This window comes from Labrus mixtus, chromosome 4, assembly GCF_963584025.1.
Source record: "Labrus mixtus chromosome 4, fLabMix1.1, whole genome shotgun sequence".
NCBI lineage: Eukaryota > Metazoa > Chordata > Actinopteri > Labriformes > Labridae > Labrus > Labrus mixtus.
In genome coordinates, this window is record NC_083615.1 from 15,233,399 (window position 1) to 15,260,891 (window position 27,493).

Consider the following 27,493-nt stretch of genomic DNA (forward strand, 5'->3'; position numbering starts at 1 on the left):
GGTTATTGTTAGTAAAATATATGTACTGTATGTCAAGCGAGCATGAGATGTCCATATTAGGTTATGGACATATTCTAAAAATAATTGTATTAACAATATATTTCTAACATTAGTGTTAATAGGCCAAGAGGAGGATATCTAGCCTATTTAAAATATCATAGATTGCATACTTTTATCATGTTTGAACTGGACTGTACCACTTTTATGGATTGTTTCTGTTCTTCCTGTTTTGTCTAGTCTGTATGTAAATGATTTAGTGTTTCTTTTGTTTCCTGTTTCTCTTTTTTTCCAGTTGAAATGGTTGAAATACCCACGAACATTGCGCGGGTGGATGACGCGCGATTTACGACCTTGAACCAAAACCTAACGTTTTTTTGCTCGGTGAAATCCTAAAAAGGAACCAACATTTCCGTACTATAAGGCAGAATTTAAAAAAAGAACCGGCATCATGTCCGAATTATTAAATAACAAATGAAAGAAAGGAGCGTTTATAAACAGAGGCACATTGCAATCATCCATGAGCCAACCCATTTGTAGTGGACTGTACCAAGTAGACTTATAGGGGTGTTCGAGGATACAACGATGCTAATTACACCTTAAATATACAATTTTCACAACACTTTTATCCGTAGGTATTTATACTAGATAGTTTTTGACGTTTATTCGGTAAAATAAATCATGATTAATGTTTTATAAAGGAGCCAATCATATGGACCCGGTAGGCGGAGCCCCCCTTCCAGCGTGTCGTGTTTCTGGCTGAGATAAAGACAAGAGGCAGTCGGAGTCTGAGTAGCACTCATTCACTGGTCGGACTGGTTCATTGATACGCACATTCATAATGTCTGCCCCGTGCATGTGCTCTCACAATTTTATTCCTTGAGACTCATCATTTTAGAAAAGGACGACTGTTATTCAAACTGGTGAGTACTAACCACAGCTTCCTTAATTAGCAATATCAGGCTATAGTGTTGAAGGCATGGCATGATGCTGTTGTGTGGATGTATGAGTGTGTGTGTGTGTGTGTGTGTGTGTGTGTGTGTGTGTGTGTGTGTGTGTGTGTGTGTGTGTGTGTGTGTGTGTGTGTGTGTGTGTGTGTGTGACTCGGGTACCAGTCCGCAGGATGTGGCTGGCCAGTGAATGATGAAACATCTCACATGGATGTCATGAAGGCTGGGCGGGCGGGAGGGAGAGAGAAATGATTTATTGGCATTCCTCAGGGAACAGTTTGTGCCTCGGTACAACAACGAGCCACATCGCACCGGTGTGTTTGCCCCTTTTTCTAAAAAAAAATTAAATAATAATAATTGTTTTATCCGCATTTTTCTCATTGCATTGAATCGTCAGCCCGTTTTTGACTCATCATGCCTGAGTCATGTGCACATTGTGCAGACCCTCTGAGCGCTCATCCTACCCAACCTAAAGCCAAACAAAGCCGTATTTAAAGCTACCATTGCGATGCCATTTCCTATTACAGCCTCCATAAGAATTGCGGTGAAGGTTACTCAGCATCCTCGCTCCGTTTGGCTGCTGCTGTGTTGCGTTCACTGGATTATGAAACGAAGGCCTTTGCCACATACAAACCAGGCTAATCTGGAAGCGTTAAATCAAAGCTATTAATCACTTAATCCTCTAGATGCTGAAAGAGAGGGGGGGAGGGGGGCATGTTGTGTTTCTGTTAAAATATGGGCGAAAATTCCGGCGTTTTATGAAAGTATGTGAGGGGGTGGGGATGTGTAAAATGTATTAGGACGCCACAGGATAATGTCTGTTGTTAAAGAGAAGGATGTTGCGCACCTTAATCCGCCTTTGAGTGTCCACACCCTTCAATGCTATTCATAGTAAAAAATCATAGTAAGTGCTACTCAATGGGAAAATATCACAACTGCATCTTTTGCAGGAAACAAATCATGGACACCTAGTGTTTCCTCTGTCCTCAGATAAACCCAGCACATGTCTGCTCATATTTGCTGTATTTTAGAAGATGTGCTTTCGCATGCTGGGGCTTTTCCCCATCCCAAGGAGCTGCAGTGAAAAGAAGTGTTTGGGTTCGTATGCAAATGCCCTTCTCCCTTCAATAATTCAGGAGGCTGGAAACACGATAGTCTCCATACCACGGACCTGTCCCCGTCCAAGTCGGCGTCCACTGCCAGGCTAATGTTCCCAGGCGTTTACTTATCCCACAGAATAACGAGTTGCAATAAAATGATCCCCCATCGATGTTGCTGCCAAAGCCAGACATGTGATTTTCATGTGAGAAATAACTCTGCATACCCGTGATGAAGCAATAATTCTCTTCATGGACTTTTTGCAGAGTCAGATAAAATCGTGTGGGATCATGGACATTGGAAACATTTCATGTAAATCAAAAATATCGTACAAATCCGACTTGAAAACTGTGCTGCTCAGGTTATTCAGTTACTTAACTTTACTCAGTACTTCTGTTTTATTGGTCTGGGTAAATGGATAATGTCTTGTGTGAAATGTTTGAGTACTAATTTAACTACAGATCATTAAAAAGAAATAGTTCACTAAAAGTCCCATCTTTTCCTCATTTGCCAAACATAGCTGACTTTGGTTACACAAAGTTCATTCGGGGTGAAACCAGTCACAGATGCAATTTATGGTAGGAGATTAGAGACTAGCAAAGCAATCAAGCTAAACCGATGACTAAGTTTGAGCAGAAACCATTCTTTGTGTTTTATCAATGACAAGCCATCACCAAAACCTCCTTTGTTATTTTACTTTTACTTACTGCAATTTTTTCTGTTTTCTCTGCAGACATTTGGTGATAATGAAGAAGTAACCACTCCCTGATCAACCTCAACCTCCTAAAAACTGTACTCAAAAACTGAACCAAAACTCCTTTATAAAAAAAAAAACTTGCATCTTTGCACAGTCAAAGTTCAAACAGTGACTTTTCACACACGCCTGGCCTTGCCCTTTCAGCTTGACAACCAAAAAGACGTTCCACCCTTTGCACTTGTTTGCTTTATCAAATGCCCAAAAACAGCAAGGCCGTCAAGAGAGAGCTTGACGAGGATGTCACAGAGTCTCACAAGGACCTGCTTTCCAATGAGGACGCCTGCGACGATTCCTTCAAGAAGACCTCGTTGATCGTCAATAACCATGAAGGGGATGGGAAAGAGTGTGATGTTGAGGAAGGGGGCTCGGATGGCGAGGAGGAGGAACGCCCGGCCTGGAACAGCAAGCTCCAGTACATCCTGGCCCAGGTTGGCTTCTCTGTAGGCCTGGGCAACGTCTGGAGGTTCCCCTACCTGTGTCAGAAGAATGGAGGGGGTGAGTTTTGCCAAAAGTCCTACTTAAGATTTCCCTGTCATGGTTGTAGCTTACAAAATGGAAAAAAGTAATGAACTTAATGATAGTCTTTGCAATAGAAATTATAGTGGGTTGTGTGATTCAGAGGTATAAGATTGATTGATGTGGACAAAACTGTCTGCTGCAACTTTAACCGTATTCAGAAAACCTGGCTGAGGTGGAGTGATACACACCGTGAAAAGTCCCAGTGATGTTGTGCTCTATATCAGCACTCATTAAATCTCTCTTGCCAAATCAGATTGCTTGGTTGGTACTTGTAAGTGTGTCTATGAGTTAAAGGACAGTTCTAGTTGTAACAGCACCAGGATTCATTTTGTAGTTTTAAAAAAAAGTTTAAGTTTCAGAATTTACAGTGAGGAAGTACGATCCGTCAACAGGATTGCCGACATGTGCACACCCACATTGCCGGTAATAATTGCTAGCTTATGAGAAAATGTGAACGTGCCACAGTGCCAAGAAGGGTAGGTCAGAGTTGGGTAAAAATAAAACTGATAGTACTATATTATCTTCAATGGAGTTTAAAATAAATTACTTTTACAATAAATCTATGGTTACCCAGCAAGCTTAGGCTAACACATGACTAAAATGCAAACTAAGCACAACATTTTATAACTTGGGAACCAGTATTAAATCAGTAAAAAAATAAACAATTACGATTGTATTTCTCATTATTGAAGGTAAAGAGCTTAGTTTATGTAGATAGGTAGGTGTGTGTTGTATGCTATTTTAGTGGAAAGTAAAAAAATATTGACATATGTTTCACTTCCATCGCCTTGAGTAGAATCAGGCGTATTGCATCACTTTCTTTTTTAAATTATTAACAACCCAGACGTGTTTGAAAAAGCCTTTCTATATTCCCAGATAACAGATGCAAAGTCTTCCTCTTTTCTTCTGTGATACAGCTTTTATGTGGGTCAGAGATTCAGAAAACGATAATGTGACTTTTATTATAGCACTGGTTTGAATTTGTCTTCAGTCCAGTTGAAGGGTGCTGTTTTAATGTCCACTCCATGTCTATGTACACGTCTAAAACGTGCTATGTTAACACATTGCATTGTAAGAAAGATCAACAAGATACCCTTAAATAGTCTCACAACTTATCAGACTGCAAGTCTTGGAAGCGAAAAAGGACTCATAATGATTTGTTTTGAAATGCAAATCATGAAAAATGCCACAGATACAGGTTATATGATATACTGAATAATGTGGTGGGTATTACATGTGAGCTTTTCTATGTATACAAGGAAGAAAGATGGGGAAGTTGGTCCTATTTGGTCTGCAAAACTGCTCAGTGATCTGACTGACATAAAAGCCAACCTGTGTCTCTGTTGGTGTGTAGCTTGTGACATTTCTCTAACAACAACAACAACAGATTACCCAGATATATATCCTTGTAAAACTCCTGGCAAAATGTAGGAAATCATTTTATGAACAGCTGTGGTTCTAAGCATTTAAGTCGAATAACAACACTCAATGCTGCGCTCAAACCACATTTCCCATAATGCCCTTAATTGAACATATCTGTATTTTAACCCTCCACACAAAGTGTTGTGGGAATACAATTAAGACTCACTGCTGGCTCGAATGTGTCCTGGGGAGGTGATAAGGTGTTGCAATTCCCACCTGGAGATTATGTAGAGCTCCCTCACTAAAGCTGATTAAATGAAACCGTCTCAAACAGGTTGTCCATGTAGCACATGAACTCTAGATAGTTCATTTGAATTGTCTTTTATCATTTGCAATGTGATCTGAGTCAAGTTGGTTTGAATAGTTTTTTATCATTTTCAATGCTTATGTGTGTTTTTTCACAACAGTAATGATTCCTGTTACACTCCAAGCCCCAGAAATGCATACAAAGAAAGACCAATTATCATGGCCAATCACTCTCTTTACATGTCTACATGTAGACCAGATCGCTTTAAACCAGTCTATAGAATCTGCTTTCTCGTACCTTTTCAAATTGTATATTAAATTATTATTCCCATATCACAGTCACAAATTTATATTGTTAAGACATGATCGATTTTGGCAATTTTTTAAGTATAACAGTATATAACAGTAATTTGAAATGAACCTCAATTTAATCATTTTGTATAATTTTGTTTAGATTTGCATACTGTAGCTAAGGATAGTTATCTGGTTATTTGATACTAGAACAGAGACTGTGTCTGCTTTTGCATGCAAGGGCAGAACTTTGTCTTTGACTTGTGCAAATGTGCAGTTTAAAGCACAGGGAATACATCCTAACAAGGTGGCACACTTAAAAAAACAAAACATTAAACACATTTAAAAACAGACACAATAGAGCTAAGTTCTAGTATCCTAAAGTAAATACTGAGGGGTGGTAAATACGTGCTATGTGCATGATGAGGAAGCAGGCTGATTTTAAAGAGTCCTTACTGATCAAGATATGGCTGACTGACTGACTGACTGTTTAAAAGGTCAAAGACACTACAATTGGTCTGCGTAGAATGATGGTCCCCTGTTTGTATTGTAAGTCTGTATGTGTGTGTGTGTGTGTGTGAGCTGGGTGAGTTCAGTTCAAATCAGCACCTCTCATTAGACTCTTTCATGTTTTCAGGTCTGTTCTAATCAGCTCTGGTCGCCCTGCTGTGTTCAACTGTAATTATATTAAAATGGGACATGTCTGAGTGTGTTTCACTGTGTGTGTGTGTGTGTGTGTGTGTGTGTGTGTGTGTGTGTGTGTGTGTGCGTGTGTGCGTGTGTTCTAGCTACATCTTTAATCCAAACCCCAGGAACCTTTGTGACAGAAATAAACCCCAAATTTGTAAAAAGCTGAAAAAGAGTTTGTTAAAACCATTGACAGTGCATACAAGTATAACTCTTTTTTTTAGCCATCTATCAACACTTTTTCTTGCATCTGGTACTTCCTGGTAACACTTACAGGCCAAACCAGCTATGCTGTTTTTACAGGAATTGTGCAGCTTGTTAAAAAAATACAGAGGTGGAAATAACATGTCATATGATGAGTGATATTTGTTGAATGTTTCATTTTTGCTCATACTGCATGTATGTCATTTATCCACGCCCCCATGTTATTGTAAATAGATAATGATATCTGTGTTAATAATACTACGGCAAGGTAAACAGAAGAACTTTTTGATACTATCATTTGACATCACGTGGTATGGAAGTATCATAACTTTTTAGACTGTCATTGTATATAGCAATGATGGTGCTGCTAAAAAATGCAGAAATGTCCCTGAGCTGCACAATGCCTTGCCTGGATAAATCTTTTTTTTTTTTCTCACACTTTTATGTATTGCAAGTGAAGAGAACCGTGAAGCTATTTTAAGAAAAAGATGAAATGAGCTCTTATCATGCTGTTTGCTTTTTCAAAGTGCCATCAAAGTGTTCGAAAAGTCCAAAGGAGACGGTTGAGGGATTTAAAAGACAATGGAAACCAGAGGGGTTTTTTGATGCTTGCGGATGTCAAAGCCTCCTCTCAGAATGAACTGTGTACTCAGTGAACCAGAATTGGATGTTTTAATATTAGAAACCTAATAGTTTACTGTCCATACACAAACACACTTGCTTAAAACAACAGATAGACATACACATCCTGTCTGTGACCACTCTCATCTAAGCCCAACCTGGGAGGGACAGCAGGAAAGGATCTGAATGAACGTCCTGCCAGATGAAAACAATAAACTGTGTTGAAACAGTGATGAAACTAATCTTAAAACAATACACCCATAGTGGAAGTTTAGACGCCGTCATCAGCGGCGTAGACATTACACTCAGTCTTTCCGCCTTAATTTTTTTATGTTGTGGTTTAACCTGAATGAAAAAAAGGGGGATTTTTGAACATCTTCATTGTTGAATTGCGGCATCACTGCTGTTAAACCACAAGTATGACTTCAAAAAGTTTGTTATCAAGAATTTACCATCTGGCTTTTCCATCGGTGGTGGGCAGTTTTAGAATGATGCAATGGTTTCTTCCAGTTTTCCATGTTTGAGGGTCTAAAAATGTTACATATACTTTATACTGTACCATATGTAACAGGGAAATAAAAAGATACATTATTTAAAAAAACTGTTGCTGCTGAACACATGTGACCATTGGCTGTAACTTCTACATAAGATTTTAAGGTTCCCTAAGTCTTCTTCAGCCATCATGTGCCTGGTTGTCTGTATTTTATTGCACCACTCTATTACAGCCTGTCTAGATGTTAGTCATTCACCCTGAAACTTTAATTCTAGAGAGGAACGCCGCCTTTGTAATATGCCTCAAAGTAATCCCACTGTAATTGAGGTAATGTTAGACTTCAGCATCTCTCCTGGTTTCAAGAATTATTTGATCGCACCACACACCACTGGGGATGTTTAAGGTAGAGGTGCACACATGCAGCACAGCAGATGCTTGTATAATAATGAGCATTTGTGTTTGCGTTAGATAATGAAATGGATAACGACGTTAAAGAAGCTGCTGTGTGTTTTTATGTGTTTTTAGGAAAATGTGTCCCCATCAGGGAGAAGAAGAATAGTTAAAGTTTACAAGGCTTAAGCATGTGGCAGATAGAGGGATTAAGTAAAACTGGTGTATGTGTTTTTTTCTCAGAACTAAATTGGGGTCACCTCACAGTTATCTGATGATACAGTCTGTGCAAAACTCATTTAACTGTGTTCTCTGTATTGTTTTGACTGGTAGGAGCGTACCTGGTGCCCTATCTCATCCTGCTGATATTGATTGGCATCCCGCTGTTCTTCCTGGAGCTCGCAGTGGGACAGCGCATCCGCAGGGGCAGCATCGGGGTTTGGAACTACATCAGCCCTAGACTGGGAGGCATCGGCTTTGCCAGCTGTGTGGTGAGTACGACACTGGGGCTTCAATCAGCTCTCCTATACCACAGAGGGTGGCAAAAAGAACGAGAATTTGACAACAGAAATGTTAAAACAGAAAGGTTTTAGTTGTCCTGCTATGAAAAGACACGTGACAATACATTTAAAATTGTTTCTTGACATGTAAAGTAACAATTTACAACATTGTGGAAAAGAAGTTTGAAATTAAAAATTGCAATATTTAACAATAGTGCCATCAACATATATTCGATAACATAAAGATGTCTTTGCTGTAAACAAAGAAAATCAAAAATCTGAAGTCATATTATGTGAAAACACATTGAAGTAAATTCTAGTTTTGTTTATTTTAAATTGACCACAAAAAAACAGGTGTCCTCACTTTTGTCAGCGTAAAGTTACAGTCCCCTTTTGGTACTATAGGACAGCATGTGTGTGTTACACCTTAAACAACCTTTTATAAGCTAAACCTCCTTTATGGTGTCTTTCTATTGTGCACAGATAGTTTGCCTTGATATTAATTGGAATACAGGAGCTGTGTATAGCTGAAACAGTAGCAGCACTTGCTGTTTGTAAATTGTTCTTTGATGGATGCCCAAATTACAAAAAAACATAAGGAGACTGTTGTAAAAAAAAAAAGAGAAATTGCAAGGTGTATTGTCCAGACCAGTTACATGTTTGCTGTAGGTCTTTTTTTAAGCTATCAATGCACTTTTTCTTTTTTGATTTTGTCTGAAGTTGACTTGCCCTTCTTGCCTGTAGGTGTGCTTCTTCGTGGCTCTCTACTACAATGTCATCATCAGCTGGAGCCTGTTTTACTTCTCCCAGTCCTTCCAGCAGCCTCTGCCATGGCATGAGTGTCCACTCGTCAAGAACAAGACCAACACATGTGAGAAAATGATATATATCGAGACCAGGCCCTGGGTTCCTGAGCAACACATAACAGAACGGTAGTAGACAAAGCTAAGGATTCACCTCAACCATTTTGTTTTCTAGATGTGGTGCCGGAGTGTGAGAAGAGTTCAGCCACCACCTACTACTGGTATCGTGAGGCCCTTAACATCTCTGACAGCATCTCTGAGGGGGGAGGACTCAACTGGAAGATGACACTGTGCCTGCTGGCTGCCTGGTCGATGGTATGCCTCGCCATGATCAAAGGAATTCAGTCTTCTGGGAAGGTAAGGAAGATTTGGTTTTCTGTTAGCATCGCCGCCTGTTTTTCACTCGCTGAAATAATTACAAGTAGGTCATTGGTCAGAAGAAGTGGCAGTTCGTGAGAGGAAAAGAACATAGGAAATGGCTTACTACAGCTGCCCTGAAATCTTGGCCAGCAGCTTGGCCTACTTAGCTACTCAAATACAACTTTTGTACCCTGAAAAATAGGGAACAGTGACAGAAACAAAAGGCCACTTCTTGCCAAGTGTTTTGGAAAATCCTCTCACACATAATTAGCTAACTTTTAAGGTAGAGGCTCAGAAAGGTATTTGTGCCTGGTTAAAAGACACTAAATGAGTACTGTAATATGACTTGACAAATTTTTCTAATGATATAGCTTCAGAAACAAGCCTTGAGACCTCATGTGATCTTGTGTGGGATTTCTGGATCAGCTTACTTTATCTTAGCGCAGTAAAGCTGACAGTAGCGTGACTAGCATCCGGAAGGGATTAGCTCATTGGCCAAAAGGTTGGCGTTTGCTTGCGTACTCACCCCACTCCTCTCTTTTTACAGGTGATCTCTATCATTCCACACTTTCCCATATCATATGACAAGCATTAGCCCGGTGTGCTTCTGAGGTCACCGTCAAGCTTGCGCTAATTGGAAAAAATTGGTGAAACTTTTTAATCTTCCTAGAGAGTAAGCTTTGATGGGGAAGTCATTTGATTTTGGTATTATCCCTACTTCTTATGCCAGACCTGGGCTGGGTTACAACAACGGTTTAGGTCAAGCTTAATTCAGTGTTTTTGATATTTTTCTTTGTCTCGATTGAGATAGTTCTTACAGAATTTTTGTGATCATCACTAACTTGAATGAGTCTTAGTAATTGAGCAAAGACCTTGGAGATTTGACTCTTTACTCTGCAGCTCTTTGTTTGTTTGTTGTGAACCTACTACAAACCTGAAGAGACACTAAGATGAGGAAGAGAAACAGCGAGCAGCCAAAGACAAGTGACGCTGAAGCTTGTATGCTTGCATGTTAGCCATAACAGCTTTCTTCGTTAGTTTCTTAGGATCTTAGCCTTGCTAGTCCATTTATACCAAACATCTCTTGAAAAATGAGAAGAAGTTCTAAATGATTTATTTTATGTGGTCGATGGTCGAACAACTTTTTGGTAATAGCACGGTCTCTCTCAGCTTTGTAGAAAGTGTTTGAATTGTAAATACAGTCTACTTAGATTAGATTTTAATTATTATTGGAGAGAAAAACATGGCTGTCACCAGCTAAATGAGTTTTCCCGCCTTCACTCCAGATATTGTCCTTAACTCAAGTCTAATCCCAGCAGCTGTCTGCTGTTTGCTTGGCTCTAACGGGTCCTTGTCTTTCACGCTGCATTCATCGCAACAGCTGCAGACAAAACAAGATGGATGCCTTGAACAACAGAGGTGCTTTAATCTTGGCCTGTACCACAGTGGCTTAGCTGAGCTAGACAGTCTCGTTTCCTCTGCCAGCCGCATGCTGCAGCCTGGCAAGAAATGTCACTGATAACCAGAATCACTTTCACAATCACCGTCACCTCTGCTGTTGCTGTCAGAGACATAAAGGTTGCGCAAGTCCTTCCACTGACATCCAGAAACTGAAATGAATAGATAAAACTAAGACGCTCATGTTGGGTTAGTTAGTGCAAAAACAGGCAAACAGGAACCACCCAAGCTGCTTGTTAATGGTACAGTTTTGCCAGATGGTTTTCCTTCGACTACCTGGCGTGTCTGGATGGCCTTTTCAGTTGGCCACAGTAGAAATGGGCATGAACTTTCGCCACGAAGGGGCCAGCTCCAAGTGTCTTTGAAGTTTAATCAGCACAGTGCACTACAAAAGAATATTAATGCCCTCTCCGTCCGTGTTCACAAAAGCCTTTCCGAAGAATATCCCTACAGCGAGCCGCATTTCTCTCCCCTTTTTGTGTGTGTGGGTGGGCGTGAAAGGGATCAGACCATTTTGGTTACCATGGTTATACGCGCTCTTTTGGCTTGGCTTGATTGTCAAGAGTGTGTCAAAAAGGAGAGTGGGGGAGGGGAGTGATTAAAAAATGATGAAATTCAAGTGTTTTAAAGTTGCCCAACACCATTTCAAGTATCAAACTGTGAAAAATTATTACTTTTAGATGTAAAATAATCTTTAGATTACTGACACTCTGTGCATGATGACAAGTACACGTCTGTAATCATGAAACTCAACTTTTTCTATCAATTCACAAAGATAACAGTACAGTTCTCGGAGTGTGACCTTTGCAAGCAGCACATGTTTTCAGCCATGACATATAATCTTTCATTCGCTTCTTTTTTTTTTTTTTTTAAAGATTTATTTTTGGGCTTTTTGGGCCTTTTTTAATTGAGCGATAGGACAGTGGATAGAGTCAGAAATCAGGGAGAGAGAGAGAGAGAGAGTGGGGAATGACATGCGAGAAAGGAGCCACAGGCTGGATTCCAACCTGGGCCGCCTGCTCGGAAGACCACAGCCTCCATACATGGGGCGCGCGCATCAACCACTGCGCCACCAGCGCCCCCATTCTCTTCTTTGATAGAAAATAAGACTGAGGTAACAAAGCAGTAGATATCTGCTTATCACACAGAATAGCAGCCTGTCTGGCTTTGTGCTGACCGAGGTCATCGCTGTGTGCTCAAAAAAAGGGGCACAGAGTTGATAGGTTTTATCAGAAAAGAGCTTTCAAGAACAAAGGAAGACTAAGCAAAGAAAACGTATTCTAACTATGATGTGCAACTTTTAAATGTTTAGATTTGTATTGCTTTTAGCTTATGTGTAGTTTAATAAAACATTTATGTCTTTGTAAAATTTAAACACACAGCAGGGATTTCCCCAGCATGATTTCCTGCCAAGGTAGAACCTGCACTGCTAAATCCCAAACCTGAGCAAGTTTTTTTGTCTAATCTCTCGTCAGAAATATCTAGTTACACTTATTTTAAGCCACATTAATTTGCAAGTCTAGATAAAAATCTTATTTCAAGATATAATAGATATAATATAAATCACAAAAAAAGCCTCCATTGCTTGTAATAAGTAAAAAAAGTGGGGCATGAAATGAGATATACGGTACTACCTAATTTTGAAAGTACATCTCGTTTCAAGACACGCCACATTTAAATGTATTTCCCCATAGGCAGATTATTTTTTTACTGGTTTTGTTCTTACTTACATGCCGTCTTTTTGTGTTTTATGTCTTGAAATAAGATTTTTATCTGGACTTGTCAAGTTAGTGTAGAGATATTTTAGACTGAAAATCAGACAAATATTCATACTTAGATTTGAGTTTGTTCAGTGTGTTTAGGCTTCACAACCCATACATTACAGAAGGACAAAGCTACATTTCACCTTCTCCTTCACAGCTATGTATGGACCACCATGTAGGAGCCTCAAGGTCTCTGAATCACGCTAAACAAGTGTATGACTCAGCCCCAAACCATCTCTCAATGCCTGCACCCAAACCACGCTGCCAGGCCTGTAAAGGAACATGTCACAGTTGAGCGTCTGAGTCAGGCCTCTCAGCCTTTTAAGTACTGTATTACCTCGTCTACACAGAGGAGGAGGAGGAGGAGGAGGAGGAGGAAGAAAAAAAAACCGAAAGAGGCCCACTGTCTAATTAGCAAGATAATTGGACAAAGGGTCTTGCACAGGCTCAGCAGCTATACCAGATCAGGCCTCTGTCCCTGCTGTGTTCAGTTACACAACTTTTATGGGACATTAAGTCATCACCACCACGTGCACAGTGAGTGATGATGGCAAAGATTCATGAAATTAAGTCTAGAAAATATGTCTTAAACTTTCACAAAGATGCAGACTCAAATCATTGACAAGGAGCAAATGAGCGAAAAGGGGAGGACAATGTAAACTTATTTTTATCCTCTTTCTGAAAAAAGAGATGCTACTGTTGGATTAACATGAACTATTAAAAGAATGCATGTATGTAAATGTTGTTTATACCCGTGTGTTTTTGGTTTACCAGGACTGATTATTTTCTTGCAGGTGATGTACTTCAGCTCCCTGTTCCCGTACGTTGTGTTGATTTGCTTCCTGGTGCGTGCTCTGCTGCTCGAGGGCTCAATGGATGGGATTCGACACATGTTCACACCCAAGGTAACATTTTCCAATCATTTTCTAATCTACCAATTATTTTGTGTTTAAAATGCCAAAAAATAGGGACATGTGCACACACCAGAGCTCCAATGTGACCTTTTCGAAATCTGAGTTAGTCTGACCAATAATGGGGAACACAGATATGTTCAGTTTACTTTTTTGTAAAGATTTATTTTGGGGCTTTTTGCCTTTATTCAGGACAGCGGATAGTTGAAACCAGGGACAGAGAGTAGGGGAATACATCCTATAAAAGAGCAAAAGGTCGGACTTGAACCCAGGGCGCCCACTTGAAAAACGTTTGCCTCTGTACATCGGGTGCGACCTGACCACTAGACCATCTGTGCCTCATTAGGGTTTTGATTTTATATGACAAAAAGGAATCAAATACTCGGTTTTGAAAAGCCTTGAAGAGCAAAAAAAAAAAGGTTTTCTTGGTAAACGTTACCCGTGAATTTTCTTTCAATCGACTTCCTTGAAGCTCTGCTTTGAGTAAGAGACATTGGTTGAAAATGTAGAAACACTGCCTGGATATCCGTCTCTATACCATCTGCTACATGTATCTTCTTTTAAATCTCTTCTGAAGACCTATTTTTATCAAAAGTCCTTTTAAAATATCTTTTATTTTATCCATTGTGTTTTATTTATTTCTTGTCTCTTTTGGTTAATTGTTCCTCTATTGTTTGTGTTGATTTTTATGGTTATTTTTTAAGGATTCTTGACCAGTACAAAACAAATCAAATATTTATACAACTTTATTAAAACACTAGTAGAAATAAGTGCACATCAGGGCTTTGTGCATTACAAACCAGACAGTTAAATTAAGTCCACTGGCTGCCGGAAAAAAAAAAAAAAAAGGTGTCTGAACTCAAAAATTAAATCTGCGCTGTGATTGGCTGGCTTTTTAGCAGTAACAGGCCTATGGCACCTCAGGCTGCAGAATCATATCACCATGGAAACTGCAGGAGTCAACTGAGGTTTTATGTAACCAACCAGTCAAGGAAGACGCTCACTCACAGCAGAGTGTGTCCGTCTGTCTGCATCACGTGTCTGCTCAGTCTCGACGGTTGACATCTTAAGACTTCAAAAGAAACGTTCTGTCACCATCTTCTCCCGTGCTCATCAAAGTCCTGCTGCGTGTGTGCTCTGCTTTGTTCGTACTCAGAACATTTTGAGGTCCTTGTAATAGAGAACGAGCACCAGGAAACTGTCAAGATGCCAGCTGCCATTTGGAAAGAAAGTACAATGAGAACCAGCAAAATACAGACATAAATAAATATTAGGATGAAATTACAAACTCATGAAAATTTATTACCTCTACATGTATTGTCCCCAAAGTGAAACCTCTCTTACAGCCTGGAGGAGCACAAAGCAACCTCCAGCCGTGTCACTCTTAAGTCTGAAACATTGGCCAAATCATGCAAATCTGAATTCTGTTCTGTTTGTAAGATGCTCAGAAGGCAGAGAACTATCCTGTTGGACTTCAGGGGCTCCTTAAATGAATGACTTTGTATTAATTTTCATCATATTTGTCAGGCTGTGTAGGCTATTTAGTCAATATGGGGAAGCATTCATAATCATTAAAGGAATCTGTGACTGAATCACTCTTACATCTTTATGGTAATACAGGAATAACTGTTTTACTTCAGTGGTAGCCTTAAACATCGACTTTGTTACCAAACTAAGCCAACTCTATCTGTATCATGCTTTCAGTTGGAGATCATGTTGGAGCCTAAGGTTTGGAGAGAAGCTGCAACCCAGGTCTTCTTCGCTCTGGGCCTCGGCTTCGGCGGTGTCATCGCCTTTTCCAGCTACAACAAGCGGGACAACAACTGCCACTTCGACGCCGTCTTGGTGTCTTTTATCAATTTCTTCACCTCTGTGCTGGCCACCCTGGTGGTGTTCGCTGTGCTGGGCTTTAAAGCCAACATAATGATCAGCAAGTGTGTCAGTCTGTGAGTACTAGCTTCTTCTCACACTAAGATATTTTTAGACTGCACTTGTGTTTCCTGTAGACCATCAAGGGGGCTCGTCTATAATTTCAGGTGTGAAAGGAACTCAGTTAAATGGGGATTTTTTTTTTTTTTAAAGTGGCTCTGAAAACTTTGAGTCATTAGGCGTTAGAATCCAAAGGTCTTACAGAGTTGTCACAGCGATAGGGTTTACACAACTGTGTATCTCTGGACATGATTCCTCTAAAGGATTTAGGAGTATGAAGTATGAAATTCGATTAGCCAACCCAGACCTCAAACAGCAATTGCCCAAGAATAGCATAGCAACGGTTAAGTCAGCAAGGCCGCAGGTAAAACAAGCTTTGGGTTCTTCCACTCAATGAAGAGTCACATTCAGCATTAAATGAGTGGAATTCCTCTCAAAACCACAGAGCAAGAGTATAAAGAATGTATTTGATGTAAGGGCATTATGATAATAGAATTTTGAACATCAATCCGAAGCTAGTAAACAATCATCGATATATGTTTCAATACTCCGGCAACATAAGCTGATGAAGAAATTTAACTAATAAGACCAAAATTGTTTTTTACGCCAGGTTGTAAACATGTTTATTTCTGCTGACAATTTTTTATATGGGGTGTGTATGGGACTTCTGGGTCTTTTGGAGCCAGCCTCAAGTGGACATTCGAGGAACTGCAATTTTTTGCACTTGTGCATTAAATTTATTTTTTTAACATCAGAGTTTGCCGCTTGGCTTGTGATGGTTGTCAAATTGATCATTGTTTACTTCAAACGAGGAGTCTGCATTTGTCTACATCTGGCTGTAATCATTGACCCGTTGTTTGAAAACTTTGTGAAAATCTAAGATACATCTTTTGTGTTTGTTGTAAATTAGCACAATAAAGAAAAGCTTTACACAGTTAGCAACAGTTGCTAACTATTAATCATTTATTCCTTTTTTTTTTTTTTTAGGAACTCAAAGAAGATTGTGTCGTTGTTGGGAAATGGCATTGAAGAAAGCCTGATCCCCCATCATATCAACCTCACTCTGCCTGCCCAGGTCAGCAATGAGGACTACCTTGAGATGTATAACGTCATCAAAATGGTGAAGGAGGACGACTTTCCTAAACTGGGACTGGTAGCCTGCAGCATCGAGGCTGAGCTCAATAAGGTATTTGCAAAATAAAATAAAAAAGTTGCTTCAGATTTGGATGGAAGGTTTGATTCGACTCCCATACCTGTAATATAAACATTACAGCTAGCAGCGTGTTAGCTTAGCTGACCATAGCTTAGCACAAAGTCAAACTAGTACAATAGACAAAATATCCCAACCAGCACCTAAAAAGTTAATTTTCCCTGATTTCATACAATTCATTTGTTTAATTGACAAAACCTTGTTTGGTTGTGCGCAGTGCCTTCCTGGAGTCTTGTCGTTACTGTAGGCTAAGCTAACCTACTGCTTGATTGATGTACTTTCTGAAGAGGTTCCCTAGAATGACAGACTATTTCTTTCACTTCATTTGAACAACAAAAATTGAATCATTCTCACTGATAGACTGTTTAGCTTTAAGGATGTTAATCTGCTGTAAAGGTCCAACAATTTCTGCTTATGTTTTGATAAAAAAGCTTTCAAGGGAAGGGAAGGATTTTTTTCCAGTCAACAGCTCAGAGGATTTGAATGTAAAACAGAAGAGACTGTTGGGCTTTTAGTCTTTTTAGATAAAAGCCCCCTAATGAAGGATAAAATAAAGCCCCTGACTATTGAATTTTAACCTCTTGTTATTTTTCTCTCCACCTGCAACAGGCGGTCCAAGGCACAGGCTTGGCTTTCATTGCCTTCACGGAGGCCATGACCCACTTCCCAGCTTCGCCCTTCTGGTCCGTCATGTTCTTCCTCATGCTGGTTAACCTTGGCCTGGGCAGCATGTTTGGCACCATTGAGGGCATCCTCACTCCACTGATTGACACTTTCAAAGTCCGCAAGGAATTTCTTACAGGTTTGAGACACCTCATATTTAATTTGTTTCCAAGCCTGCAATCTGAAGGTATTCTGTAATAGCACTGGGTACATAAACGCAGGTATTATTGTTAAGATATCTTACATAAGTCAGTTGATCCAGGATTGCAAATAGTGCTCTGCAGACTTCCTGTATGTTGAATATTGAGGTTGTCTTTTTCAAGCATAATTGCAGGATATCTATTGAATCTGAAGCAATATTGCCATTAGGAAATAGGAAATGGGATACAGACTCTGCAACTTACCCAGACAGCGTAGGTTGCGTAATATTAATTTAAATATTTCCATATTTACAAGTTTTTAAACTAACAGCAATAAAACATTTCAGTGCATCAAATTTGCAATAACTTTGACTTTGTGACGGATAAAGAGTCAAACTTTGAGTATAATTATTCTTTTGGAGAGAGAGATATTTAGGTTTATTTTAATGTTATGTTTAAATCTCAACACAAAGTCTTATACCGTAGGTATTTTATTATTTTTGAATGCACAGCTGCTACTTGATACCAATTGACTCCCAGGAACTGAAACTAAGAAAATCTAACCCTTTTTCTTACATGCTGAACCAAAAGAATACCATATGAATCCAAAAGTAAGCTCTTCCCTTAAAGAAAGGAGTAGACGGAATAAAATACATGACAAAATAGTTATAGAAAAATAGCCACTGGGAGCAACAATAAAACAGGTTTGATAAATGATCACTCTACAGATGCAGGCTGTCTCACTGGTTGTTATATTGGTCCTACTCTACTCAAACTTCTTCTCTAACTTTAAATATAGACCTGCACATCTCACAGTTACTCTAACACATCTTCCAGTACGCACAGTAACTAACCTGCTCCTCTCTTGCAGTGGGATGCTGCGTGTTGGCCTTCTCCATTGGGCTCCTGTTCGTTCAGCGCTCAGGGAACTACTTTGTGGCCATGTTTGACGACTACTCGGCTACTTTGCCACTGCTCATAGTGGTGGTACTGGAGAACGTGGCGGTCGCTTGGGTTTACGGGATCGATAAGTAAGTACACCACATAATCGTCGGCATATTGACATTTTTTGTCTGAATAACACATTATTTGAAGCACAAAACTTGAAGCAAAAGAACTTGAATTAACTGGATTTTTAAGCTAACCACATTATTATGTTCATATTTAAAATGTTGCACGTAATAAGAAAAGAAGAACCTATATAGGAAATATCGCGTCATTAACAATTAAGAATAGTATAATTTGGCTTTTTGCAAATGAACAAAAATGAATCCATGAGGATTAAAGTCTGCATTCATTGACAGTTTATTCAAATCTTAATTTATATATCTTTTTATTATTTATATGTTAATAATCTTTTATAATTTGTATTATATATTTAATGCAAACTTACTTGGTATGACCTTGCATAGCCTAACAGTCTGAACATATGGTAGCTTCATACACTATATGTTGTCACTGTTCCTGAAGGCAACTATTTTTGGAACCATTCCTTTTGTACTTTGTTTGAATGAGACAATTACATAAAAGCCGTATAAATAGCATAAAAAGGCCATCGGGGTTATGAAGCAGAATTATGAAGCAATAATGAATTCTTCACCACAAACATCTGATCTCACCTCTTGCTGTGTCGCTCTCTGTTCCCCCCCCCCCCCCCCGGCCTCTCCACCACTCCCTTCAGGTTCTTTGAAGACCTGAAGGACATGCTGGGCTTTACGCCGTACCGTTTCTACTACTACATGTGGAAGTACATCACACCCATCCTGCTTCTGGTTCTCCTGGGCTCCAGCTTCGTCCAGCTGGCTATGACGCCACCCAGTTACAGTGCCTGGATACAGGAGGAGGTGAGTAACAGCTCTGGCCCGCTATCTCCTTGGACCAGGGTTCAATGGGGGTGGAAGTTGTCTCACTTGTTACAAAACCAGAAACAAGTACAAAGCCAATTAAAGGGTTCAAAGTGATGATACAGTGGCTAAAAATGGATGATAAACAAACATGCATGCATCTTTATCTTTTAGACTAACAATAGGATCGAGGGCCACTGTAGAAATGATACAGGCACCTTTTAGATTAGAGAGGCTGGTCATTTAAAAGGTTCAGGCCAGAGGAACACATTTTGCATGCATGTACTTGTTGAGAGTACAGTGGGGCTCACACTTCTCGGCACACCAGAGCAGCTAATGAAGTTTACCTGCAGCTGAACTAATCCGCACTGTGAGATGGATTCATTTAATGATTTGTCATTGTTTTTCTTGAAGTGCAGACTCTTCATGCGTTCAAGTAGACTCCTGAGAAGAAGTGGTGAAATCACGGCTGCGGTCATTTCAGTTATCATTTAAAAAATTAGATGTGTAAAAACACTGCTCACAATATCCAACGTCATGTTTGGACACTGTCAAACTTAGCAGTCATCAAATTCAGCATGAGAGCCAAACGTGAACGTTTTTAAGTTTGAATCTTAAAGAAGTACACTTTTCTCTGTCCTGTTTGAATTTAAGATGTTTCAACAAGAATGAGGACAACTGTTTTTTGTAATTCACAGTGTCACAACTGTTTTTTGGAACTGGTATTATTCTCTAAAAAACATAATAACTGAACTTGAGAATGTAAGCCTACTTGTGTTGGAGACAAAGAAATGTAGACTTATAAAAGACAACCTAAGCCTTGAAGGAAATGAGCAAAAGTGTGATTTGACATAAAATTCTTTATAGTCCATGAAGTAGGCTTTTGTATAAACCAGCGTCTACTGAATAAACTGATCACAAGATGATGTGAGTCACAACCTGAGGGGCTAACCGGCCCTGCTTAATACTGTAAATACTTCAGGCCTGCATTCCTGCCATTTAAGCTGTTCTACTGCCAACTATAATCAGCACTGAGAAATAACCCAAAAACATTTGGCACATTTAAACTCACTTACCCACTCGTTCTTTTTTTTTTTGTCCTCCAGGCCAAGGAGCAGAGCATGATTTTCCCTCCATGGGGCATCGTGGTCTGCATCTCCCTGGTGGTGATGGCCATCATGCCCGTGCCCGTGGTCTTCGGCCTGCGCTACTTCAACATCATCGACGAGAACACTAGCGGACTCTCCACTGTCTCCTACAAGAAGGGCCGCATCATCAAGGAGAGCGCCCGGCCGGGGGAGGACGACGACGCCAGCCTGATCCAAGGCAAGTCACCCAGCGAGGCCCCCTCACCGATGCCTGGGAACAGCATCTACCGCAAGCAGAGCAACGGTGGCGGTCCTGACGCCGACACCGCTCCAAACGGCCGTTATGGTATTGGTTACCTGATGGCCGACATGCCGGATATTCCTGAGTCGGACTTATAGACTGACTGTAATATAAGCCCTGCCAAACTGGCCTTTCCTCCCCCTCCACCCCCTCTGCGTGCGTTTAGTTGGCTATAACATCGATGTATATTTCACTTGTACTGTATATTCCTTGTAGATATCATAGCTGCTACCTTTTTTGTCATCTCTGAACCTTAGCTGACTGTCTACAGAAACGGAAAAAAAAAAAAAAGAAAGTGTGGGAATAAATGTCATCCTCGTCTTACCCTTCTCTCCTTTGCTTGGCTGTGTCCCAAACTCTCCTCTAGCTCCTTCTCCCTCAAATGTTTGACCCCGCCACTTTGCAGATAAGGTGTAAGCAATAAGGTGGACACACCACCGGGCCTACTTGAACAAAAAATCAGCAAAGAAGAAAGCAAACAAGAGGGTTAAGGTGGTTAGAGGCGAGACTTGGGACTGAAACTGTGTCTATGGGAAGTGTAAATCACGCCAGCCTCAAGTCCTGCTGTGTAAAATGGTAACTTGTGTACAATATGACTAACCTTACTGCTGGCCAACAAGTACTGAGATTATTAGCAGTGTAGCCGCTCCGGATAGCGTAATGATGCAACAAAGTTGAGGTGAACCGAGTTCAAACAGCAAAAGGATGGCCTTTGAAAATCCCTCCCATGATTGTCTGCGACTAAAGTGTGCCTAAGTAGTTTATATTTGTTTATAGAATACATGACAGATGTTGTATATTTAAGGTATTCTGTAAATACAATATAAATATTATAAATATATTTATCTTGATAGTTTGGATATCAGAACATCATGTTTTTAAGGTTCAGAGGTACTGCAAATCCTTAACTCTCACGTCTTTGTTTTTTACTAATGTGCTGTCTATGTTTGTGAGGACCGAGTCCTCCCTGTAAATATTTTTTTCCATGAAATGGCTTCAGATGCAATGTCTTTTTTTCCCGTCAAGATTAAAGATCAAATATGGTCCAGACCCTGAAAGTCATGTGTGTCATTTGTTGTTTGGTGGTGGTCTTTTCGCTGGCCACATGGCAGATTGTTCCTTAAATGCATTATGGGTAACAGAGGCGTCATGCTCATTCAAACTCTGACAGGATTGTTCTCATATCTTATTATTAATAATACAAATAAAAAAATAATAATGTTGTTGTAGTGGTAAATATTATTTCAAGTATGGAAGAAATCTGCTACGAAAAGCGATGAAAAAATGAGCAATTAGGATGTGAGGAATTCTGCATGATTTAAAGGCAGGGTTGGTAATTTTCAAAAACGAGCATGATTTTGAAATTAGCATTCCCTCAGTGCTCCGTCTAAAGCCACACCCCACATGCAGCCTATCGCTGGCATTGTGTAGAAATGATGTCATCTCATGTCTCATTCAGCGGTAAGTAAATTCTAGACTTTATCATACATGTAAAAAGAAAAACGATTATTTTACTACTCAACGGCTAATGACAAATTCACAGTATAAACTCTGTCATCAGTGATGTGCTTTGAGTGTGGGCTGGTGCATGGAAGCGGTAGAGATCGAGCAGAGAGACAGGGAGGCGTGATTGGTTCATCAGATTGGTACCTCATGGCAGACATTGGTCAAAGTTTTTACAGGTTTACAACTGCTACAGATGATGGATTTTCTTTGTTCTTTTTTCAGAGTACAAGTTATTAATGTCTGTCAGGACCTAAAGATCATTTCAACCAAAATCTTTAAAAGTGTATCTGGAGGAAATGACCAACCCTGCCTTTAATTTTGGTTTCCTCAGACTGATCGAAAAATAATAAGCATTTTGCCTTTTGATTATAAACGTGCTTCACTTTTTCTTCAGAGGACCTCTCGACCTCAATCTAACTTAGCCCCCCCCAGAATTGTGGCTTGCATGACTCCCCTGACCGCTAATACTTTTTATATTAAAATATCTAGTAAGTAAATTATCCAAAACAAAATAATTACGAGTAAGGTAAAGAAATGTAGACATGAATATAAGACGTACATGTAAGAAAAAAGCTGAAACATCAATGTAGGTGTTTCACTTTCACAAAATAACGTCTTTTATCCAGTCTCCACTTTCTTTTTTGTAAATAATGCACTGAAACAAAATGAACATCCATCACAGAACATAAAATAATATTTACTCTCCATCACAAACAGTTTACATACAAGTTGCGTAAAAAGCAGGCAGCATCTGAGACATCCTTCTTGTTCAGCTGTGGAGTGAACGTGCGCTCAAGAATAAATAATCAAATGTACAATTTTTAAAAAGATTTTTTCCTTTGGCTTTCTTTCCAGTTTCTGTTTGTTTTTTCTCTTATAGCACGAGTAAACAAACATTCATTAGGAGTCAGGAGGTCTTACTGAACATCTGCACTGCTCGCACAAATGAGACCATCTGTGTCCCTTTTAGAGAAATGTCTCTTCAAAAATCAGATCGATTGTAATCAAGATCGTCGTCGTTTCGATAATCCTGACACACTGACTTCTTGAATTCTTTTGATTGTTTCTTTGCGATGTGCTCGCCTCATTAGGTTCTCTGTCTTTCAGGGTCAGTGCAAAAGAAAGTTCATATGGCTGTCAGAAAATGAGGTAAGTCACCCGCAAACACTTCCACTGGAGCGTTGATCCCTTTTCAATGAACAGTCTGTAAAAAAACAATTAAAAGGACAAATGTTACCGATATTACTACGCAAACACGAGGACAAGCTACGACTTCTACTTCTGTTCCTACTAACCATTAATCGTTCAGTATCATGTCTTTGTCGGGATATATTGATCAGACAAAATAGAGCTTTAAAAATCCTGAAGGAGATTCTGGCAGACCTGCATACGGAAATGGCTGAAAGACCCCGTTAATGGGAACTTCCAGAACATGATATAAATCAATGTATGCACATCCGATCAGTAGTGTTAGCGCTAGCATTCTGGCTAACATTAGCTCCCTCTGGGCACGCTAACGTTGGCAACATTACCCCTCCAAAATAAGCTTATATCATTTTAAGAAGAGGCTACATTTACTGATTCAACAATAAATAAAATGTGTGTTATGAGGTAATAGCGAGTATTTGGGCGTAATATAAAATTCGGTCATGGTTGTTTAAGATTAGGATGCACCGTGTTTTTGCTAACCTCAATACACCCTCCCCATGCGACTGGGCCCCAGAAAGCTTTCCCCTGTTTCCCACCTTATGGACGGCCTTGATTCTGGTAACAAAATTGCTCCAAAAAAGTGCTCCATAAATGTAAGTAACACGACAGAGCGAGAGATATACATGAGGGAAAAAATGCAAAGAAGATGGTACAAACGTGACGGTATGACACTGACAGTTGTATTTGCATTATAGTGACCGGGAGTGAAAATCACTCTAAACACAATCAAATCTGCCAGATTTATTGATAGGGCTTGTTGTGCTGCATAATTAGATGAAAAACTAGAACACCACCATAGTTTGTAAATTGAAGCATTTCTACGTACATTCACGCGTGTGGGTTCAGTCAGGATGCAGCTGTTCTCTCATTTTGGCAGCGATCTGCTCTCTCTTCTCACAGTGTTTTCTCAGGTCTTTGACCTCCATCGGCAGCGTGCTGTTCCACACCATCAGCACCGACTCCTCGTCTGAGACCACAGACAAAGTCACACGTGAGACCAACGTGGAGAACCCAACAGAGCCAGATGTGGGACAGATAATAAACCATCACACACTCACCGAACTGATTCTTGTCCTGTGGGAGTCTTCTGCCCAAAACCAGCACCACATTCTTCCAGTTCAGTGTTTCTGTAATCAGCGATAGCAATCATTATCCGTTTATTCAGACACAGTATGTTCACTCGAAAATAATGACAGCAAAGGACATAAATATATATTTATGTAGAACAAGAATAACAGTTTCACTTTTTTATAAAAGTGAGTGCACCCCATGTACGGAGGCTTTAGTCCTCCAAGCAGGCGGCCAGGTTCAAATCCAACCTTCGGCTTCTTTCCCGCATTTCATTCCCCACTCTCTCTCTCTCCCATTTCTGACTCTATCCACTGTCCTATCTCTAGATAAAAGCATAAAAAGCCTGAACATAAATAAATAAATGAGATTATTTTAAAGGCAAGTTTCATCAAAACAAAACAAAACAACATGGTGTACATTCAGACAACATGACATCATATTTTCAGGTCATACACTGGTGACACACTGCTGGATTGTCATCCACATAAACCAGAATAAATACATTCAGAAATGTTAACTTAAACTTAATCACTGACCTATGAGTGCAGAGGCTATGCAGCGGATGGAATCGCAGCTGGGGGCGATGACCTGCAGCGTCTGGTGTTTGGAGAGCTCCAGCAGCAGCAGGTGGCCCCCTCTAGTGCCGATCCAGAGATGTGCAGCGCTCTGCACCAGCAGGGCCTTCACCCGGGCCCAGGAGGGAGACGCCTCAGTGGGCAGCTCCGCCTCGCTGCCCTGCCTGCCTCTGCAGCCAGAGTCGTGTCTGCAGAGAGAAGAGGCAGTAACACGCATCTGAATTATATAAACAACACCTATAACGCCAAAATGTAGCACTCTGCAGGGCTGTAGGACGTTATTGAACTACAGTGAATTATATTAGAAAGAGGTATACATTCATAGTTAAGGCAACAAGATTATGCTCAATTTTGTGTGCTTGGTGCTGAGTTTACATTGTAAAAATAAAGACAGAGTTGGGAAAATCAGTCAATAAATAAACAAAGATAACTACCTGAATATTTGGGTATTCAGAGAGGGATTCGATTTTTACAAAATACAACAAATTCTGATTAAATTTAAGATTTAATGTTTTGTTCTTCATTTCGAGAGGCAACATAAAATGATCAAATACAATAACTTAAAATATATAGTAAGTCTAGATAGGAGATGCACGGTGGTGTAGTGGTTAGCGCTGTTGCCTCACGGTGAGGAGGTTTCTGTTTCGAATCCCCGTCAGACAGAACCCTCTTGATGTAGAGTTTGCATGTGAATGTGTGGGTTCTCTCCGGGTACTCCGGCTTCCTCCCACAGTCCAAAGACATGCTGGTTAGGTTAATTGGTAAATTGCCCGTAGGTGTGAATGTGAGTGGCTGGTTGTCTATATGTCAGCCCTGTGACAAGTGACTTGTAAACACTCCAGGGTGAACCCTGTCTCTTGACCAATTACAGCTGCGATCGGCTCCAGCAACCCCACCGCCACGAGCAGGTATAGATAATGGATGGATGGAAGTATAAAAAGATATATAGAAGTACATATGCAAGTATATACAAGTCAATGCAAATTGAAGTATAAAATGTGGAATAACCCTTTAATTTACAAACAGGTAACTGCTTAATTACAGAGCCACTGAATCCTCATAAAATGTGAAAATAATTCATTTCTGTTCTTGTGTGTGTGTGTGTGTGTGTGTGTGTGTGTTTACCTGATGATCTGAGCACAGTCGATGCAGTCCACCATCCTCTCACTCCTTTTATCCCAAACCTCGACAGTCGGTGACCCGGCTTTGCTCAGGTAAATGTTTTTATCCACAACCATTCGAGACACACACGATTCACCGCTCAATGGCCGCTGCCTGAAAGAGGGCAAACACACACACACAACAAAAACTTTATAACTCTACCAATGAAGAAAAGAAATGTATGGTTTTAATTTAGCAAACCCCCGCTTAAAATGTGTGTGTGTGTGTGTGTGTGTGTGTGTGTGTGTGTGTGTGTGTGTGTGTGTGTGTGTGTGTGTGTGTGTGTGTGTGTGTGTGTGTGTGTGTGTGTGTGTGTGTGTGTGTGTGTGTGTGTGTGTGTGTGTGTGTGTGTGTGTGTCTGATGTGCTCATGTTCATATCCTTTCTTTGAGGTACCAAGAGGTTGTCATCATACCCTGCTAGATCTGGAGCACCTGGGCCCATTGCTCCACCCAGGAAATAAAAGCCAGCTTCCTGTGCCTCTCTCTCTCTCTCTCTCTCTCTCTCTCTCTCTGCATACACCCACACATTCACCCCTGATGATACATATTAAACACACCTGACTCCTCTCGTCTTTTGCCAAGACCCATGAGTCAGTTTTATGACACCAACAGCAACCTTTCTTTTAGTGCAAATTTCTTTAATTCAACACAAAGAACCCCTCTAAACCAAATACTTCTAATGTCTGCACCCTACATTTCAACCTCATGCTGCCTCTCATTTCCCTACATAACATGGACTCACTGGAAGAGGAGGCTGGGTCTTGTGTCGATGGACTTGCAGACGTCGTAGTCGGCAGTAAAGGAGAGGATCTTGTTCCCGCAGCCGGCCCACACACACCTGCTGTCCAGTGAATGCACCGACTGTCCCAAACACAAGACGGGCGTGTTGACATTTCCCACAGTGACAGTTTTAACCGGCTGCCCGTTCTCTTGCTGGAAGAAAGAAGAGTGGATGCAGTATTGTCATTTTATGGGATGTGATGACGAGGCTGCACTAAGGATGATATCATAAATAAATGATATTCTTTACAATATTTACCTTTAGCACTGAGTCCTCATAAATAGTAAGAATCCCATCAGCTGTCCCAACCAACAAGTAATTCTTCCTCTGGCTGAAAGAAAGAAAAACATCAAAAGACTTTAAAATTTAAAACAGCTGTCGCGTCTTGTTTAACACATGCACAATACTCTAAAATGTTATTAGTAGAGAATCTACATAGGTAGATGGATACAAAATGTTAACATTTATTACAAAAGAGACAATTATTTTTTATTTTTTCCTGGACTTCTTACTCTTTATTCTACATAGAAATGTAGAATCTCTA

The 27,493-nt window shown here is 40.2% G+C and overlaps 2 protein-coding genes across 2 annotated transcripts in view; one reads left to right on the top strand and one right to left on the bottom strand.

Annotated features, from left to right (window-relative positions):
- The first annotated feature begins 774 nt into the window (after positions 1 to 774).
- slc6a15 (solute carrier family 6 member 15) lies at positions 775 to 21,695 on the top strand. Its single transcript, XM_061036000.1, has 12 exons — positions 775 to 920; positions 2,779 to 3,297; positions 8,009 to 8,166; positions 8,920 to 9,046; positions 9,154 to 9,335; positions 13,354 to 13,464; positions 15,175 to 15,416; positions 16,387 to 16,585; positions 17,219 to 17,411; positions 18,284 to 18,443; positions 19,094 to 19,256; positions 20,363 to 21,695. Exons 2-12 carry the CDS (start codon positions 2,997 to 2,999, stop codon positions 20,741 to 20,743), a joined length of 2,217 nt encoding a protein of 738 aa, XP_060891983.1. The 5' UTR covers positions 775 to 920; positions 2,779 to 2,996; the 3' UTR covers positions 20,744 to 21,695.
- Positions 21,696 to 22,750: 1,055 nt separating this feature from the next.
- Positions 22,751 to 27,493, bottom strand: part of lrrk2 (leucine-rich repeat kinase 2) — a 36,214-nt gene continuing 31,471 nt past the window's right edge. Inside the window, exons 46-52 of the mRNA XM_061036001.1 lie at positions 27,208 to 27,280; positions 26,911 to 27,101; positions 26,132 to 26,281; positions 24,968 to 25,194; positions 24,419 to 24,487; positions 24,187 to 24,327; positions 22,751 to 23,355 (exon numbers count right to left, since the gene is read on the bottom strand). Coding sequence (XP_060891984.1) covers positions 24,203 to 24,327; positions 24,419 to 24,487; positions 24,968 to 25,194; positions 26,132 to 26,281; positions 26,911 to 27,101; positions 27,208 to 27,280 — 835 coding nt within the window. The 3' untranslated portion in view covers positions 22,751 to 23,355; positions 24,187 to 24,202. The remainder of the gene's footprint in view (positions 23,356 to 24,186; positions 24,328 to 24,418; positions 24,488 to 24,967; positions 25,195 to 26,131; positions 26,282 to 26,910; positions 27,102 to 27,207; positions 27,281 to 27,493) is intronic.